At 43.8% G+C, this 17977-nt stretch overlaps 1 protein-coding gene across 1 annotated transcript; it reads right to left on the bottom strand.

Annotated features, from left to right (window-relative positions):
- Positions 1-14805: 14805 nt before the first annotated feature.
- Positions 14806-15986, bottom strand: LOC127319512 (abscisic acid receptor PYL5-like). Its single transcript, XM_051349489.2, has one exon. The coding sequence runs from the start codon at positions 15679-15681 to the stop codon at positions 15064-15066; it is 618 nt and encodes a 205-aa protein (XP_051205449.1). The 5' UTR covers positions 15682-15986; the 3' UTR covers positions 14806-15063.
- Between the last annotated feature and the right edge of the window lie 1991 nt (positions 15987-17977).

Genomic DNA, 17977 nt, shown 5'->3' with positions numbered 1-17977 from the left:
AGCTTAGTTCCTGCTCGTCCCGAGCAGGTAAACGATAACAAAGATAATTTCTGGAGTGACATGCCATCATAAACTTGATCATATTGTAAACATATGTAATGAATGCAGCGATCAAAACAATGTATATGACATGAGTAAACAAGTGAATCATACAGCAAAGACTTTTCATGAATAGTACTTAAAGACAAGCATCAATAAGTCTTGCATAAGAGTTAACTCATAAAGCAATAATTCATAGTAAAGCATTGAAGCAACACAATGGAAGATTAAGTTTCAGCGGTTGCTTTCAACTTGTAACAAGTATATCTCATGGATAGTTGTCAACATAGAGTAATATAACAAATGCAATATGCAAGTATGTAGGAATCAATGCACAGTTCACACAAGTGTTTGCTTCTTGAGGTGGAGAGAAATAGGTGAACTGACTCAACAATAAAAGTAGAAGAAAGGCCCTTCGCAGAGGGAAGCATCGATTGCTATATTTGTGCTAGAGCTTTGGTTTTGAAAACATAAAGAGAGCATAAAAGTAAAGTTTTGAGAGGTGTTTGTTGTTGTCAACGAATGGTAGTGGGCACTCTAACCCCCTTGCCAGACAAACCTTCAAAGAGCGGCTCCCATTTTATTTTATTTTTGTGTGGCACTCCTTCCAACCTTTCTTTCACAAACCATGGCTAACCGAATCCTTCGGGTGCCTGCCAACAATCTCATACCGTGAAGGAGTGCCTTTTTATTTTAGTTTTATTATGATGACACTCCTCCCCACCTTTGCTTTCTCAAGCCATGGCTAACCGAATCCTTCGGGTGCCGTCCAACAATCACATACCATGGAGGAGTGTCTATTTTTGTTAATTAATTTGGGACTGGGAATCCCATTGCCAGCTCTTTTTGCAAAATTATTGGATAAGCGGATGAAGCCACTAGTCCATTGGTGAAAGTTGCCCAACAAGATTGAAAGATAAACACCACATACTTCCTCATGAGCTATAAAACATTAACACAAATCAGAGGTGATAAATTTTGAATTGTTTAAAGGTAGCACTCAAGCAATTTACTTTGGAATGGCGGAGAAATACCATGTAGTAGGTAGGTATGGTGGACACAAATGGCATAGTGGTTGGCTCAAGTATTTTGGATGCATGAGAAGTATTCCCTCTCGATACAAGGTTTTAGGCTAGCAAGGATATTTGAAACAAACACAAGTATGAACTAGTACAGCAAAACTTACATAAAAAACATATTACAAGCATTATAAGACTATACATCGTCTTCCTTGTTGTTCAAACACCTTACTAGAAATTATCTAGACCTTAGAGAGACCAATTATGCAAACCAAATTTTAGCAAGCTCTATGTATTCTTCACTAATAGGTGCAAAGTATATGATGCAAGAGCTTAAACATGAGCACAACAATTGCCAAGTATCACATTATCCAAGACATTTTATCAATTACTACATGTAGCATTTCCCGTTTCCAACCATATAACAATTAACGAAGCAGTTTCAACCTTCGCCATGAACATTAAAAGCTAAGAACACATGTGTTCATATGAACCAGCGGAGCGTGTCTCTCTCCCACACAAGCATTTATTCGAACAAAAACAAAAACAAAAGCACACAGACGCTCCAAGTAAAGTACATAAGATGTGACCGAATAAAAATATAGTTTCAGGGGAGGAACCTGATAATTTGTCGATGAAGAAGGGGATGCCTTGGGCATCCCCAAGCTTAGATGCTTGAGTCTTCTTGAAATATGCAGGGATGAACCACCGGGGCATCCCCAAGCTTAGAGCTTTCACTCTCCTTGATCATAATATATCATCCTCCTCTCTTGACCCTTGAAAACTTCCTCCACACCAAACTCGAAACAAACTCATTAGAGGGTTACTGCATAATCAAAAACTCACATGTTCAGAGGTGACACAATCATTCTTAACACTTCTGGACATTGCCCAAAGCTACTGGAAGTTAATGGAACAAAGAAATCCATCCCACATAGCAAAAGAGGCAATGCGAAATAAAAGGCAGAATCTGTCAAAACAGAACAGTCCGTAAAGACGAATTTTAAAAGGGCACCAGACTTGCTCAAATAAAAATGCTCAAATTGAATGAAAGTTGCGTACATATCTGAGGATCACTCACGTAAATTGGCATAATTTTCTGAGTTACCTACAGAGAATTTTGCCCAGATTCGTGACAGCAAAGAAATCTGTTTCTGCGCAGTAATCCAAATCTAGTATGAACCTTACTATCAACGTCTTTACTTGGCACAACAAAACACTAAACTAAGATAAGGAGAGGTTGCTACAGTAGTAAACAACTTCCAAGACACAAATATAAAACAAAGTACTGTAGCAAAATAACACATGGGTTATCTCCCAAGAAGTTCTTTCTTTATAGCCATTAAGATGGGCTCAGCAGTTTTAATGATGCACTCGCAAGAAATAGTAGTTGAAGCAAAAGAGAGCATCAAGAGGCAAATTCAAAACACATTTAAGTCTAACATGCTTCCTATGCAAAGGAATCTTGTAAATAAACAAATTCAAGAAGCATAATGCAACAAGCATAGAAAAACTAGACAAGCTCAACTTCAAGATTTTAAGCATATAGAGAGGTGTTTTAGTAACATGAAAATTTATACCACCATATTTTCCTCTCTCATAATAACTTTCAGTAGTGTCATGAGAAAACTCAACAATATAACCATCACATAAAGCATTCTTATCATGAGTCTCATGCATAAAATTATTACTCTCCACATAAGCATAATCAATTTTATTAGTACTAGGGGGAGCAAATTCAACAAAGTAGCTATCATTATTATTCTCATCATCAAATATAGGAGGCATATTGTAATCATAATCAAATTCATCCTCCATAACAGGTGGTAACAAAAGACTACTATCATTATAATCATCATAAATAGGAGGCAAAGTATCATCAAAGTAAATTTTCTCCTCAATTCTTGGGGGACTAAAAAGATCAAGCTCATCAAAACCAGCTTCCCCAAGCTTAGAATTTTCCATAGCATTAGCAACAATAGTGTTCAAAGCATTCATATTAATAACATTCCCATTAGTATGCATATAAAGTTCCATGGGTTTTTTAATTCTCTCTTCAAACACATCATGTCCTAATTCAAGATAAAGTTCATAAAGATCTCTCATATTTTTGTTATTTTCCATTATGCCTAACTAGTGTAAACAAGAAATAAAAAGTTGCAATTGCAGGATCTAAAGGAAATAGCTTCGAGCACAAACACAATGGCGCCAGAAAAGTACTATTACCTGGAACCGAAGTATGAGTGCCTTTTACCTTTCCTCCCCGGCAACGGCGCCAGAAAATAGCTTGATGTCTACGCCCCCTCCTTTTCCTGTAGACAGTGTTGGGCCTCGAAGAGCAGAGGTTTGTAGAACAGCAGCAAGTTTCTCTTAAGTGGATCACCCAAGGTTTATCGAACTCAGGGAGGAAGAGGTCAAAGATATCCCTCTCATGCAACCCTGCAACCACAAAGCAAGAAGTCTCTTGTGTCCCCAACACACCTAATAGGTGCACTAGTTCGGCGAAGAGATAGTGAAATACAGGTGGTATGAATATATATGAGCAGTGGCAACGGCACCAGAAAAGTGCTTTGCCCAGGACAGTAAACAAGCAGTAGTAACGCAGCAGTAGTAACACAGTAAAACAGTAAACAAGCAGCGATAGCAGTATTTAGGAACAAGGCCTAGGGATCAGACTTTCACTAGTGGACACTCTCAACATTGATCACATAACAGAACAGATAAATGCATACTCTACACTCTTGTTGGATGATGAACACCATTGCGTAGGATTACACGAACCCTCAATGCCGGAGTTAACAAGCTCCATAATTCAATGTTCATATTTAAATAACCTTAGAGTGTAAGATAGATCAACACAACTAAACCAAGTACTAACGTAGCATGCACACTGTCACCTTCATGCTAAGAAAGGAGGCATAGATCACATCAATACTATCATAGCAATAGTTAACTTCATAATCTACAAGAGATCATAATCATAGCCTACGCCAAGTACTAACACGGATGCACACACTGTCACCATTACACCGTGCAGGAGGAATAAAACTACTTTAATAACATCACTAGAGTAGCACATAGATAAATTGTGATACAAAACATATTGCAATCATAAAGAGATATAAATAAGCACTTCACTATGCCATTCATAACAGTGAATAAGTATTCTGTGAAATATAGCCTAAGAGACCCACACGGTGCACACACTGTCACCTTTACACACGTGGGACAAGGAGTCTCCGGAGATCACATAAGTAAAATTCACTTGACTAGCATAACGACATCTAGATTACAATCATCATCATATGAATCTCAATCATGTAAGGCAGCTCATGAGATTATTGTATTGAAGTACATAGGAGAGAGATGAACCACATAGCTACCGGTACAGCCCCGAGCCTCGATGGAGAACTACTCCCTCCTCATGGGAGACAGCAGCGTTGATGGAGATGGCGGTGGTGTCGATGGAGGAGCCTTCCGGGGGCACTTCCCCGTCCCGGCGGCGTGCCGGAACAGAGACTCCTGTCCCCCAGATCTTGGCTTCGCGATGGCGGCGGCTCTGGAAGGTTTCTCGTACCGTGGCTTTTCCGTATCGAGGTTTTAGGTCGAGGGGCTTTATATAGGCGAAGAGGCGGCGTCAGGAGGTCAACGAGGCGACGACACCCTAAGGCGGCGCGGCCAGGGCCTGGGCCGCACCGGCCTATCATCTGGGGCCCCTGTGGCCCCCCTCTGGTGACTCTCGGGTGTTCTGGATTCTTCCGGGGAAAATAGGAACCTGGGCGTTGATTTCGTCCAATTCCGAGAATATTTCCTTACTAGGATTTCTGAAACCAAAAACTGCAGAAAACAGCAACTGGCACTTCGGCATCTTGTTAGTAGGTTAGTTCCAGAAAATGCACAAATATGACATAAAGTGTGCATAAAACATGTAGATATCATCAATAATGTGGCATGGAATATAAGAAATTATCGATACGTCGGAGACGTATCAGTTTACTAATTTTTTTGCAATAGGACTTAATCATTTCTTGATTCTTTAACAATACGGTACCAGTCCGTAAAGTTTCTTGTCAGATTTTAACAGTATTTCTATCTCAATTACAAGACTAGCGCTTGGTAGAAAAACGGATGCCAATACTACAAATTAATTCAAAATACTACTCAGACTATGTTTATGATAATTAGTTCATGTTTTAATCTAATTACTAATGAACTCCCACTTAATACAACATCCCTCATAGTTGTTAAGTGGTACACGATCCACATCCACTACACCAAAACCGATCATCACGTGAGATGATGTAGCTTCAATGGTGAACATCAACATGTTGATCATATCATCCATATGACTCGTGTTCAACCTTTCGGTTTCCGTTGTCCCGAGGCCATGTCTGTACATGCTAGGCTCGTCAAGCAAACCCTAGTATTCCGCGTGTGCAACATGGCTTACACCCGTTGTATGTGAACGTTGAGTCTATCACATCCGATCATCACGAGATGCTTCGAAACGACGAACTGTGCAACGGTGCATACGAGGGGAGAACACTTTATTATCTTGATATTAATGTGAGGGATCATCTTATAATGCTACCGTCGTGATCTAAGCAAAATAAGATGCATAAAGGATTAACATCACATGCAATTCATATGTGATATGATATGGCCCTTTAGTCTTTGCGCCTTCGATCTTCATCTCCAAAGCACGGACATGATCTCCATCATCAACGGGCATGATCTCCATCATCGTCGGCGTAGCGTCAAGGTCCATGGCGCCGTCTTCATGGTTGTTCACCTCATGTAGCAACTATTACAACTACTTTGAAATACTACTCAACATGAAATTTAAAGACAACCATAAGGCTCCTGCCGGTTGCCACAATACAATAATGATCATCTCATACATATTCATCATCACATCATGGCCATATCACATCACCAAACCCTGCAAAAACAAGTTAGACGTCTCTAATTTGGTTTGCATATTTTACGTGGTTTAGGGTTTTCGAGTGAGATCTAATCTACCTACGAACATGAACCACAACGGTGATACTAGTGTTGTCAATAGAAGAGTAAATTGAATCTTCACTATAGTAGGAGAGACAGACACCCGCAAAGCCACTTATGCAATACAAGTTGCATGTCGAGCGTGGAGCAAATCTCATGAACGTGGTCATGTAAAGTTAGCCCGAGCCGCTTCATCCCACCATGCCACAAAGATGCAAAGTACTCGAACTAAAGACAACAAAGCATCAACGCCCACAAAACAATTGTGTTCTACTCGTGCAACCATCTATGCATAGACACGGCTTTGATACCACTGTAGGATAACGTAGCATAGAAAACAAAAAAATTCCTACCGCGAACACGAAATCTAAGCCAAGATGCAATCTAGAAGACGGTAGCAACGAGGGGATTATCGAGTCTCACCCTTGAAGAGATTCCAAAGCCTACAAGATGAGGCTCTTGTTGCTGCGGTAGACGTTCACTTGCCGCTTGCAAAAGCGCGTAGAAGATCTTGATCACGGCGCCACGAACGGGCAGCACCTCCGTACTCGGTCACACGTTCGGTTGTTGATGAAGACGACGTCCACCTCCCGTTCCAGCGGGCAGCGGAAGTAGTAGCTCCTCTTGAATCCGACAGCACGACGGCGTGGTGTCGGTGGCGGTGGAGAACTCCGGCGGAGCTTCGCTAAAGCACGCGGGAGCTATGGAGGAGAGGGGGCGGCTAGGGTTTGGGAGGGGGTGGCCGGCCACTCAAGGGGGGCGACCAGGTTGTGGTCTTGGGGTGGCCGGCCCCCTCCCCTTGGCCCCTCATTATATAGGTGGAAGCCCCAAGTGTTGGACTACAAGTCTCCGAATAAGACCCGAACCCAAAACCTTCCATGTGATAGGGAAACCTACCCAAGGTGGGAATCCCACTTGGGTGGGATTCCCCCCTTCCATGTGGGGGGGTGGCCGGCCCCCATAGGGGGAGTCCACTTGGGACTCCTCCCCCACTCCGGACTTTTCTAGAACCTTCTAGAACCTTCCATAGAACCTTCCGCATCATTTTAATTCACATAAAATGACATCCTATATATGAATCTTATTCTCCGGACCATTCCGGAACTCCTCGTGATGTCCGGGATCTCATCCGGGACTCCGAACAAATATTCGAACTCCATTCCATATTCAAGTTCTACCATTTCAACATCCAACTTTAAGTGTGTCACCCTACGGTTCGCGAACTATGCGGACATGGTTGAGTACTTACTCTGACCAATAACCAATAGCGGGATCTGGAGATCCATAATAGCTCCCACATATTCAACGATGACTTTAGTGATCGAATGAACCATTCACATACAATACCAATTCCCTTTGTCACACGATATTTTACTTGTCCGAGGTTTGATCTTCGGTATCACTCTATACCTTGTTCAACCTCGTCTCCTGACAAGTACTCTTTACTCGTACCGTGGTATGTGGTCTCTTATGAACTTATTCATATGCTTGCAAGACATTAGACGACATTCCACCGAGAGGGCCCAGAGTATATCTATCCGTCATCGGGATGGACAAATCCCACTATTGATCCATATGCCTCAACTCATACTTTCCGGATACTTAATCCCACCTTTATAACCACCCATTTACGCAGTGGCGTTTGATGTAATCAAAGTACCTTTCCAGTATAAGTGATTTACATGATCTCATGGTCATAAGGACTAGGTAAATATGTATCGAAAGCTTATAGCAAATAACTTAATGACGTGATCTTATGCTACGCTTAATTGGGTGTGTCCATTACATCATTCACATAATGACATAACCTTGTTATTAATAACATCCAATGTTCATGATCATGAAACTATGATCATCTATTAATCAACAGGCTAGTTATACAAGAGGCTTACTAGGGACTCCTTGTTGTTCACATAACACACATGTATCAATGTTTCGGTTAATACAATTATAGCATGGTATGTAAACATTATCATAAACACAAAGATATATTATAATAACCATTTTATTATTGCCTCTTGGGCATATCTCCAACAGGTAGGCGCCAGGTGAGCCCATACCACCCCTAGGCTCGGGCCAGCTCTAGGTCGCGCCTAGGCATGGTATGGCCGGCCCCTTCCCCCCCCCCCCCCCCCCCCCCCCCGTCTCTCCTCTGGACTCGGTCTTCGTTTCGGTAAAATAACAACTTCGGCTTTTGTTTCGTCCAATTCCGAGAATATTTCCTGTACAACTTTTCTGAAATACAAAAACAACAGAAAACATGAAACTAGCATTGTGGCATCTTATCAATAGGTTAGTGCCGGAAAATGCATAAAAGTACCACGAAGTGCAAACAAAACATATTGAAATTAGTGTAAAATAAGCATGGAGCATAAAAAATAATAGATACGTTTGTGACGTATCATAGGTCTCGCGTGTTTATTTTTTGAGGCAGGTCTCGCTATTTCTTGCTTCACAACAAAGGAGATGCTGCATCGAGAAGATGATGGATCGGGACCGTAAGGTAAAGAAGGTGCAGAAGAGAACTATTGGGCATTCCGGAGTAACGGCCCATCAAGATTAAGTTGGTCCGGTTCACGAGAAGGCCTCTTGGTAGATTTCCAGAGAAGCAGCCCAGTAAAGGCGAGCCGCTCGGGACGCACAAAATTGATGGTAAAAATCCTAACGATGACTGGCGGGACAACTCAGCGATCAGAGACTTCTAGTGGACTAATCAAACGGCTAGGGATGTCAAATGGCTGTGATGGCTCATAGGTAGTTCCATTTTACTGTTACTTAATATATTGTAATCCTGCCGATACACAAGCCATCGATCAAGGTAGGTAGAGGCATGTTGCCATCTGTGTTGGGTCAATCCATATATCGACACTAACTCGAGAGGTCTTTGTCGGACGTAGGGACGGCGGTACACCAGTTGCTCCCACGTAAATTGCAGTCAGGTTGTGCAGGTTCCTAACCATTACCGGGGGACATTCTGAAAGTTTGGTAGGGAAAAATCATAGACATAAATTATCGTTTAACTTGAACCATGGGGAGTTTGGGAGGGGCGGGCGGGAGGGGGGGGGGGGGGCAGATGCCCCTCCCCTATATTTGTATTGGGTAAGTCTGTTTTTTTCAATTATTAAAGAATTCTAATCAAGATTTGATCGCATCACTTAAGGTAAAAGTTGTTTATTTGAATTGGTATATTATTTACATACGCAAGGTAATACCAACATCTTTAAATAGAAGTAGAACCTATGAACGTACCAAAAGTGAAATTTTAATTCCATCAAAAATTCCTAGGCAGTAGAAAAGCTATAGCTCCTTTTTGAAAATCTTTCCTTAATTCGGCACGATCAAGACTTTTGAATATTCTCGCTCTATGTAGCAGGCTCATACGAAACATATCTATCTAATTTGATGTTTTTAATGTTATTATTCATGAAGTTGATAAGTTCTATTATATTTATTGGGACTAATAGTTGTAAAAGTGCACAAGTTTTTTAATTACACTTTGATATGTAAGGATTGCATGGATATTAGAGTAATCACGAAGTAGTCTCTCATTGCGTTAAAATTTGGAGTTTCTCAAAATTTATCCGGCACAGACTAGTTATTCAAGATTGCCAAAAGGCTTTGGAAAGATGATATCAAATAAAATAAATTAAGACATGAGAGTTGTATGCCTTTTCTAAAGCTTCCGTTTGCCTATTTAAATATCTAAATCCAAGTTCTTATGGAACCTAAAAGTCCAATTTACTTAACAGAAAATAGTGAATATTACTTTACAAAAAAATAAAATGGTGAATATTGTATACACATAAAACATACGTGAATATATGTAGTTTTTATCTAAAAACTAGCAAGGTGGCCCTCGCAAATGCGAGGGCATCATTTTTTTATTCTCAAAAGCTGGGCATTGTATTATTGTGTAGCATTAAATATATTAATTTATACTTCAAAGATAGCCTTTAATTGTTTATCAATACCTGTCACTTTGGTGACACTTTAACCATTGTAACAATACATGTGGAGAAACATGTTATATTTTAGTGTTGCAGTATTGTACATTTAACCGTCGACACCGCTATCTTGATGTAAAAATAATAATCATATAGAACATAGATCTAGAATATCCAGGCGCACTGCTAGCTTGAGTCCATAATTTACCTAATATTTTAGAAGTAACGCGGATGCACGGGATCGATAATTGAGAAAAGTAGTTTATGCATCTCTAGTGTATTCTTTCTACGAAAGTTATGTTTTATTAAAAAAAAATTAGCGTTCTAATGTATAATCATGTGGTTTGCTCTTTTTTTTGTGCCATATGTAGTATGATTATTTTGCCTAGGGGCTTTTCTTTTGTAGTTTTTCGTTATATTTTTGGAGGATTAGAGTAGGTTTTTTCCTACCGATTTATCTTCGCTACAGTTTTTAATATTAAGCTTCCATCATACTCGAATTTATCGGAAATAATATTTTTTTGGTACAAATTAAGTTTCGGAGAAATCGAGTAGGGCATGACACTAAAGTCTCTTATACATTTTAATCTTGAGAATCAAAGATCTCCGAATTAACCGGCAAAACATATTTGTTACCATTAGAATATTCTTCATGGAGTTCTTTACATGGATGCACTTCTCTTTTGTGGGGCCCACCTTAACACTATAGGTAGAAAAATATTTAAAAAATGAGGTGGCATAATTTCACATATATGTAACATCCGTACTTCTTAAGTTTTATACTATTTAACCAAAATATCGATGAGCGACCACTACTGCTTCGCTCGATTATACCTGCAGACAATGCTTATCACTGTCTGTGGCTTTTGTACGTGTATATTGTTTTACGTGACATTTTTAGCTTTTAGTTTCAGATGTTAAATTAGTTTATAATATTTTAGCATATGTGGATCAACTTGATGTCTCGAAAAACACCCTAGATATTTATGGAACATACAGTCTAATACATGTTTTTACTGTTTAATCAAAAATCGATGAGCGATCACTACTCCTTTGCTGATTATACCGGCACACAATGTTTATCATTGTCGGTTGCTTTGTATACGTATATTGTTGTATATTGTTTTACGTGACATTTTTATCTTTTAATTTTAGATATTAAATCAGTTTACAATTTTTTTAGCTTATGTGGGTTAACCTGGTGTCTCGAAAAACACCGTAGATATTTACCAAACATAACTATAGCCTATTACATTTGTTCTTGGGGGTATCCTTGTACATCCGAATTGATGAATTAATCTAAGCCAAAAAAAATTATTTGCACGTGCACCTCCGTACTCGACATGACTCTCTATCTATATGTAGTCCTATATTTTTTGGTTATTATATAACTCCAAAGTCACAACCTAGGCATTTTGGAATCGCACAATTTAGGCATGTTTTCAAGTGAAGATTTTTTCTAAGATTGTCTAGGTATCTTTCTTAATGGAGGCAGGATCGGTAGATTTTAAATGATGCTCTAGAGTCCTTTGCAATATAAGTCTTAAGTACCGATTATTTTTAGGCTTATCTGTTCCGGTAGTCTCTCATATGTTTGCTAAGTAGGAACTAACGTGTCAGACAATATTAAGTATTCGTAGGTGATCCCGGAAAAAAACGTGTAGATGATGGACTCTATTTTCTTAGACTATATGGATAAAATAGGCATTTGAATGAAACAATCGTACGTGACCAATCCTCTATTTTCTTGTACTTTCTAATGTACGTATGCTGGTGTTGTGTATATTCGGGACGTGACAATATTTATGTAACACCTAACGATTTTAAATCTCAACTGTTAAAATTAAGATCAATGAAGTATATAGTTTAAGGGCCTCCTGGATTAACCTAGTGTCTCCATTAAAACTTCTTATTTTGCTTTTAGTATATAATACATAGATAGATTAAGGCGGTGGAACCGGAGTGCATAGGAACGAGCTTAGCCAGCATTTGCGTGAAGGTACCAAGCAGAGTCGGACTGCCGGGTACGCGAAAGCTTCTCTATTCTCTCGTAACACCGCCATAGCTGCGCAACTTGAGCTGCCACTTGCTCGCGATGGCGCGAGCTAATTTATCCCTGCCGCTTGGAGAAGAAAAGAACAAAGCCGGCTGGGAGTGGGAGGGAAGGAGGAGCAAACCGAATCGCGCTCATTGGCCGTGGAAGCCAACCGACGAGAGGGAGGCCGAGAAAATGCTGGCGCTAGCTAGCTAGCCCAGTTGCATCACAAGTTGGCCTAGTGCCGCTTACATTTTATTAATGCCAAGTGATACCGCTGCTGAACTAAGCGGGCACCTTCCTGCCAGTTATGAACTAGGCGGGCACCTTCCTGCCAGTTGCAGATTATTCAGATCGCAATACACCAAGCATTTTCTTCTTCAGCAGCTCAACCGTCGTCATTTTCTTTCTGGTAAAGGTTTCCCACAGTCAGCACTGATTAAGCAAGGACGAGGATCCATCAAGTGGCGGCGTTACCGTAGACTGAAGCGATCCGTACGCAACTTGACGTACGTGCGGCTTGATTCCCTTGTCACTACCAGGCCAGGCAGGGTTCACGCTAGATTTAATTTAATCGCGCCATGACGCCCTCTCCGGTGCTCGGCTCCACGTCCATAATGCCCTCCTAGGCTCTAGGGGGACGCCTCTTGAGCATCTCCAGCGGCACGACAGAAATGGATGCGGAGCGATCGTTTGCGACTACGCAGTTGAAAAATGCGCCTATATCCAGACCCAGCGGTCCGATGCATAATGTCCGACCCGTCTGTCTAGACGCAAACGCGGCCCAAATAACGGTCGCGCCGCGTGACCGCTCGCTTCTCCCACGGTCCCGTCTGGCAGTGATCTGGGCTCGATGCGTCTTCTTAGCCGGCACGAATTTAAGCACAATAGCTGTCGGGAAGGGCAACCGTCGGAGTGGCAACCGCGTCGATCGACACGCGAACCGCCGGGATGGAGCATGAACTCATAAACCTCCGCGGAAGAGCAACTGCAGCCCTCTTCGAAATCTGTGCCACCATTCATCCCCGCTCAATAAGACCCCTACGTCTGCGCATTCGAATCTCCAACCGGCTTCCGCCATTCATCTCTGCGACTGACGGTGCCATGAGCAACCTTACTTTTCCATCGGACTCCGATAGCGAGGGGAAGCTGACAGGATAGCGACATTGGTGGGATAGAATTGCCATGCTGAGGAGCTCTAGCTCCCCACCGATGAACGACCAGGAGGAGGGGGGAGTCCATCGCCGACGACTGCCAGAACGAGGAAGAGGAAGAGGATGAAGAAGCCATGTGGACACGGCTGAAGGCGAAGGAGGCGGCCGAGGAGGCGACGGTGGCAAAGAAGGAGGCAAGAGCCCGAACGAAGGCAAAAGTAGAGGCATAGCCTGCGTGCACCAACGACGAGGAAGACACCAAAGACTACTCGTCGGACGGGAACATAAGCTTTACCTGCTCGTTAGTGAAGAAACTTTTCTCGGCGGAGAGCTCGAAGGGGAGAGAAATCCTGCTACCGAATTCTAAGCTTCCCTTCCCTAGAATCTGATTACTCCAAGTCTCCAATAGCATCTAACCAATCCATTAACATGATTGTGTAGTGAGTTGAGGCTCCATATTTATCATCCAACTCGAGATTTGGCGTGAGGCGGAGTGGTACAAATAGGCAATGTGAATCGACGGAGGGATGACAAAATTTCTCTCACCGATTTTTTATGGACACGCGCGAGCTCCCGCCATCTCTATCTGGCATGAGCTCGGCATAAAATATTCTAGCAAACACGAGAAATTCTTGGCTCGCGACGTTCGAATCAACCGTGTCTCCTTATACATGCTCTACATGCTCTGAGCTGCTTTAAGAAGCTTGCGACTGCAGGGCGTGAAGCTGAGAAACTGGTTCGCGAGCAACCGAACTCGCCCCTACCTATTCCTACCATGCAACTTGGCGACGATCTATCCCTCTCTGCCAGCGGGCCGGTTCCTCGACGAAGCATCCGCGCTTTACCTCCGTCGTTAAGTACGCTTACACACAACATATCACAGTGCTACTGCGATCTGCATCAAGTAGAATCCTGAATCGATCGTTTTACCCTGAATTAACCGTATCGTCGTACTGACAGCATATATTACGCGATCTTCATGATATACGAGGATGATGCGTTGCTACATCGAGATCTACGAGTGCCGTGGACTTCACTAGCATTGCACATTTGCAGACGATTTTGAAAGATTGTTTCCCGTGCGCTGTGCTCGGGTGTGGCACACCTGGGACCTCAATAAAATGACGAGGATTCAAAGTCTTGGGAGGAGAAATATCAAAGTCAAACGATTAATAAATAGCGCGTGGTAGGGAAGTCCTACATGCGAGCCGTTGTTTATATTTCGGAAGAACAGTTCAGCTTGAATAATCTTACAGCCAGATATTTGACTGTACATGCAGGAACAGCTACTGCCATTGGTGCCCACATGCAGATGCAGTACATACTTACAGGGAAAGATGATATACTTTAGTTAGCAGCCAGTTCATGATTAGCTATGGTTTAGTCACTGCCTTCCCATTGGTTACACAACTCCATCACTCCATGTGCATTCGTTTGGTACAACTTAACTGGTCCTGATTTTTCTGATGAAGAACCCAGTCCTAATGAATCCTGCTAAATCAACCACCTACTCTGCATTCAAATGTTCAGCAAATTCGGTTGGGTTTTTTTTTTTTGAAACGGAGTTGGGTATTTTTGATATTGCAAGAACAAACAAGCAGTAGCATAGCATCCACCAACAAATCAAGCTGTAGAAAGCTAAGTTATACATCATGTGTACGCGGTATGAACAAGGGGGGAGTTAATCGCGCAGCACTAGCTAGCAAAACGAAAATGAAAACATAAGCTTGAACCACACATGCCGATCCATCGGCCAGACGCCTCAAAAGAGGCAAACAACACAACATGTCAGGAAACAATAAGCAATGACCTCCTAAAAAACCGGCACGAGCCGGTGGCCGCCGGTCGGTCAGGACCGGCATATGAAGCTAGGCGGCGAGGGCGAGCTGCTGGGCGGTGCGCGCCAGCGACTGGAGGTTGCAGCGAACGATGGTGTCGACGAACGTGCGGGTCTCGTCGGCGGTGTTCCCGGGGGGCACGTCCACGACGTACGACTCCACCACAACGGCGCCGCCCGTGGCCGCGGTCTCATGCACGGTGGTCACCGACCGGTAGTTGGAGAGGCGGTGCTCTCCGCCGACGACGCGGAAGCTGAGCACGCGGCGCTCGTCGTCGAGGATCTCCAGCCGCTCGCGGCTGCTGATGGCGGGGAGGCCCGAGACCACCCGCACCTCGCGCACGGAACCCACCGCCACCTCGCCGCCGTCGCCGTCCACGAGGCGGCAGCTCCGGATGAAGTTTTTGTACGCCTGCGGCCGGTCGAAGCGCCGCACCACCGCCCACACCGCGTCCACGGGCGCCTCGATCGCCTGCACCACGGCCGAGCAGCACTGCCCGCCCCCCGCCGCGTGCTCGTGGTGCCGCGCCACCTCTGCCGGCACCGCCACGCACGACGCCGCGTGTGCCGCCGCTTTCCACCCGCATCCACCTCCGCCAGCGATCCGGGCGCGCTGCGGCGGCGACGGCCGTAGGGATGTGCACGGCATTATGTAAGCTCTCTCGCTACCCTGCCGATCCTCAAGCTAAGCTCTTCTTGGCTTCTTAGACACGAGGAGGAGCTTGCAGAGAGAGACCAGAGAGGTCGGCAAGGAAGAAGAAAGAAAGATCGCCGGATGGCCCCTTGGGGGAGAGAGAGGTTGCCGGGCACCTATTATACACCTAGGACAAGCGAGATTGCGGTGGGCACAACTCGCGGCAACTTGGCCATTTGTTGTTACTGTGGTTGAGGCGAGGAGCAAGTTGTAGGGCGCAGTCGCTCAACATCTAGGGTCACTTGGGAGAGTTGGGGATAGTTTTCTCAGGCGAACGCAGTGGAAAGGTGGTGGTTTTGGGCTCTGCCGCCTGTTTCCGGTGGGAAACGAGGGCGGATTGGTTGGGACTCGGGGACACTAGGCATATCATAGGGGGTCAAAGTAGAATTAGGGGAAAGCGATGTGCCAATTGGTGATTAATTTGTTTGTTATAAGGTTGGTTGCTCTTGTTTATATGCCAACTTGTTTGGGGGTAGATGTAACAAACGAATTGTTCAAAAGAAAAAGAAGAAATTGAAGTCGTAGCACACACCCAGTTGTCAATCCATCTGCTTCCAAAAGGGTTTAGAGAAGATCCATGCCAAAAAGCATCGAGGTTTACATTACAGGTCTATCTTTTTGATAAAGGAAAATTATTCTCCCGGATCGTTTAACAGGCGCGCACGTAGTTTAAAACATTGTTTTGATCATTATTTTAATTAATAAAATATGAAATATATGTCAAAAGATATATCATTGAAAACCTTTTTTCGAATATGAATCTAATAGTATATATATTATAGACATAACACGTATATCCTGTGGACCAAATTAATAGTAAAAATATGTCTTAAACTGCATGTGTACATGTTAAACTAATTAGGAGGGAGTAGGTCATAAACTCACATTTTAGACACCAAGAAAACACAGCCAAGTGGTAATAAATAGCATAATTATTTATGTGAAAAATACTCTCGTATATTAGGCTAATTAAATATATTGCATGTGGTGTCTCTTTGTAAATGCATGCAACTTTTGCATTAATAAATATCATATATACTAGTACAAGGTAGAAATGTACTACTTTACTCGATTAGTGTTAGTGCCCTTAAATATTGATAAAATGTATTTTTTGATAGTGGTCTTACATATAAAAATTAAGGGAGTATATTAATATCAGGAGATACCAATTACATCTAGCTCTATACCAACAAAAACAAAATAAAAAGGAGAAAAGGACCCGTCACAGTGAGCAAACATTCACATCAGCAGCACTATAACCACCAAAAATAACACCCAAACACAAAAGAGGTTCTCCAAACACCTCCAAAAAGGTTGTAGTTTCTAAAACAACGCGTCTAACAAAATTATTACCAAATACAACCAATGAAGATCGACTATACTGTAGATAAAATGGCCAAGAGGACTAGTTTGGTTGGTAGATCATTTCGGACACTTGTTGCTCGTCAGGAGGCGACGGAGGTTAATGCTCGCTCATCTTTAGTTTGTTCTACGCGTTGGTGCCTTTGGTGCTGTTTGCGTGATGCTCCACCCAGGATCAGCACTGCTATTTTATTCGTCGAAGTTGCCTGTGTTAGAGCATCTCCAGTCGCGTCCCCCAAAGCGTCCCCCAAAGGGATTTGGGGCGCGCCGGACAAAACAAGCGTTCCAGCCGCGTCCCCCAAAGCCCTTTTTTGTCCGGCGCTCCCCGATACGGTGTCCGGCGCCCCGAGCCCGTCCCCGTCCCACAGGGGACGCTCCGGGGACGCCGGACACAACGAAAAGCGAGGCCAACCGGCGCGGGGCCGACGCGTCAGCGGCACAGTTAATTTTAACCTAACCGTCGCCTACCTCGCGACGGTAGTTATTCGCGCGCAGCGGCATCTTTGCCTTAATGGCGACGGAGGGGCAGGCGAGACGTCTCGTCGGTGCTGCGCAGCCTCCACGCGTCGCCGGCGTTCGCACGCCACCGCCCGTTCCCGCGCGATCTTCCCGCCTCTTCTCGTCTGTTCCCGCGCTTTCTTCCCGACGCCGGCGTCTATAAAAGGTCTCCCGGCTCATCAATGGTAGCCACCAATCCCCGCCGGCAACAAACACAGCCCTCGTCGCTCCACAGCCGTCTCCTCCATCACCAGTGGCAATGGCGAACCGCCCCGGCGATGGCCACTTCCCTCCACCGCCGTCTCCTCCATTGACGAGCCGGCAGCGGCGTGCGGCACTCGAGGAGGCACTCGAGGAGGAGGCCCGCCAGCGGCGTGAGGCGCAGCAGTCG

Source organism: Lolium perenne, chromosome 1 (assembly GCF_019359855.2).
Source record: "Lolium perenne isolate Kyuss_39 chromosome 1, Kyuss_2.0, whole genome shotgun sequence".
Taxonomy (NCBI): Eukaryota; Viridiplantae; Streptophyta; class Magnoliopsida; order Poales; family Poaceae; genus Lolium; species Lolium perenne.
The sequence above is the reverse complement of the archived record's forward strand: the minus strand, read 5'-3'. Positions and strand labels throughout refer to the sequence as shown.

Excerpts from the sequence above, each read along its gene's own strand:
- LOC127319512 (XM_051349489.2), bottom strand. The coding sequence starts at position 15,681 with ATGCCGTGCACATCCCTACGGCCGTCGCCGCCGCAGCGCGCCCGGATC.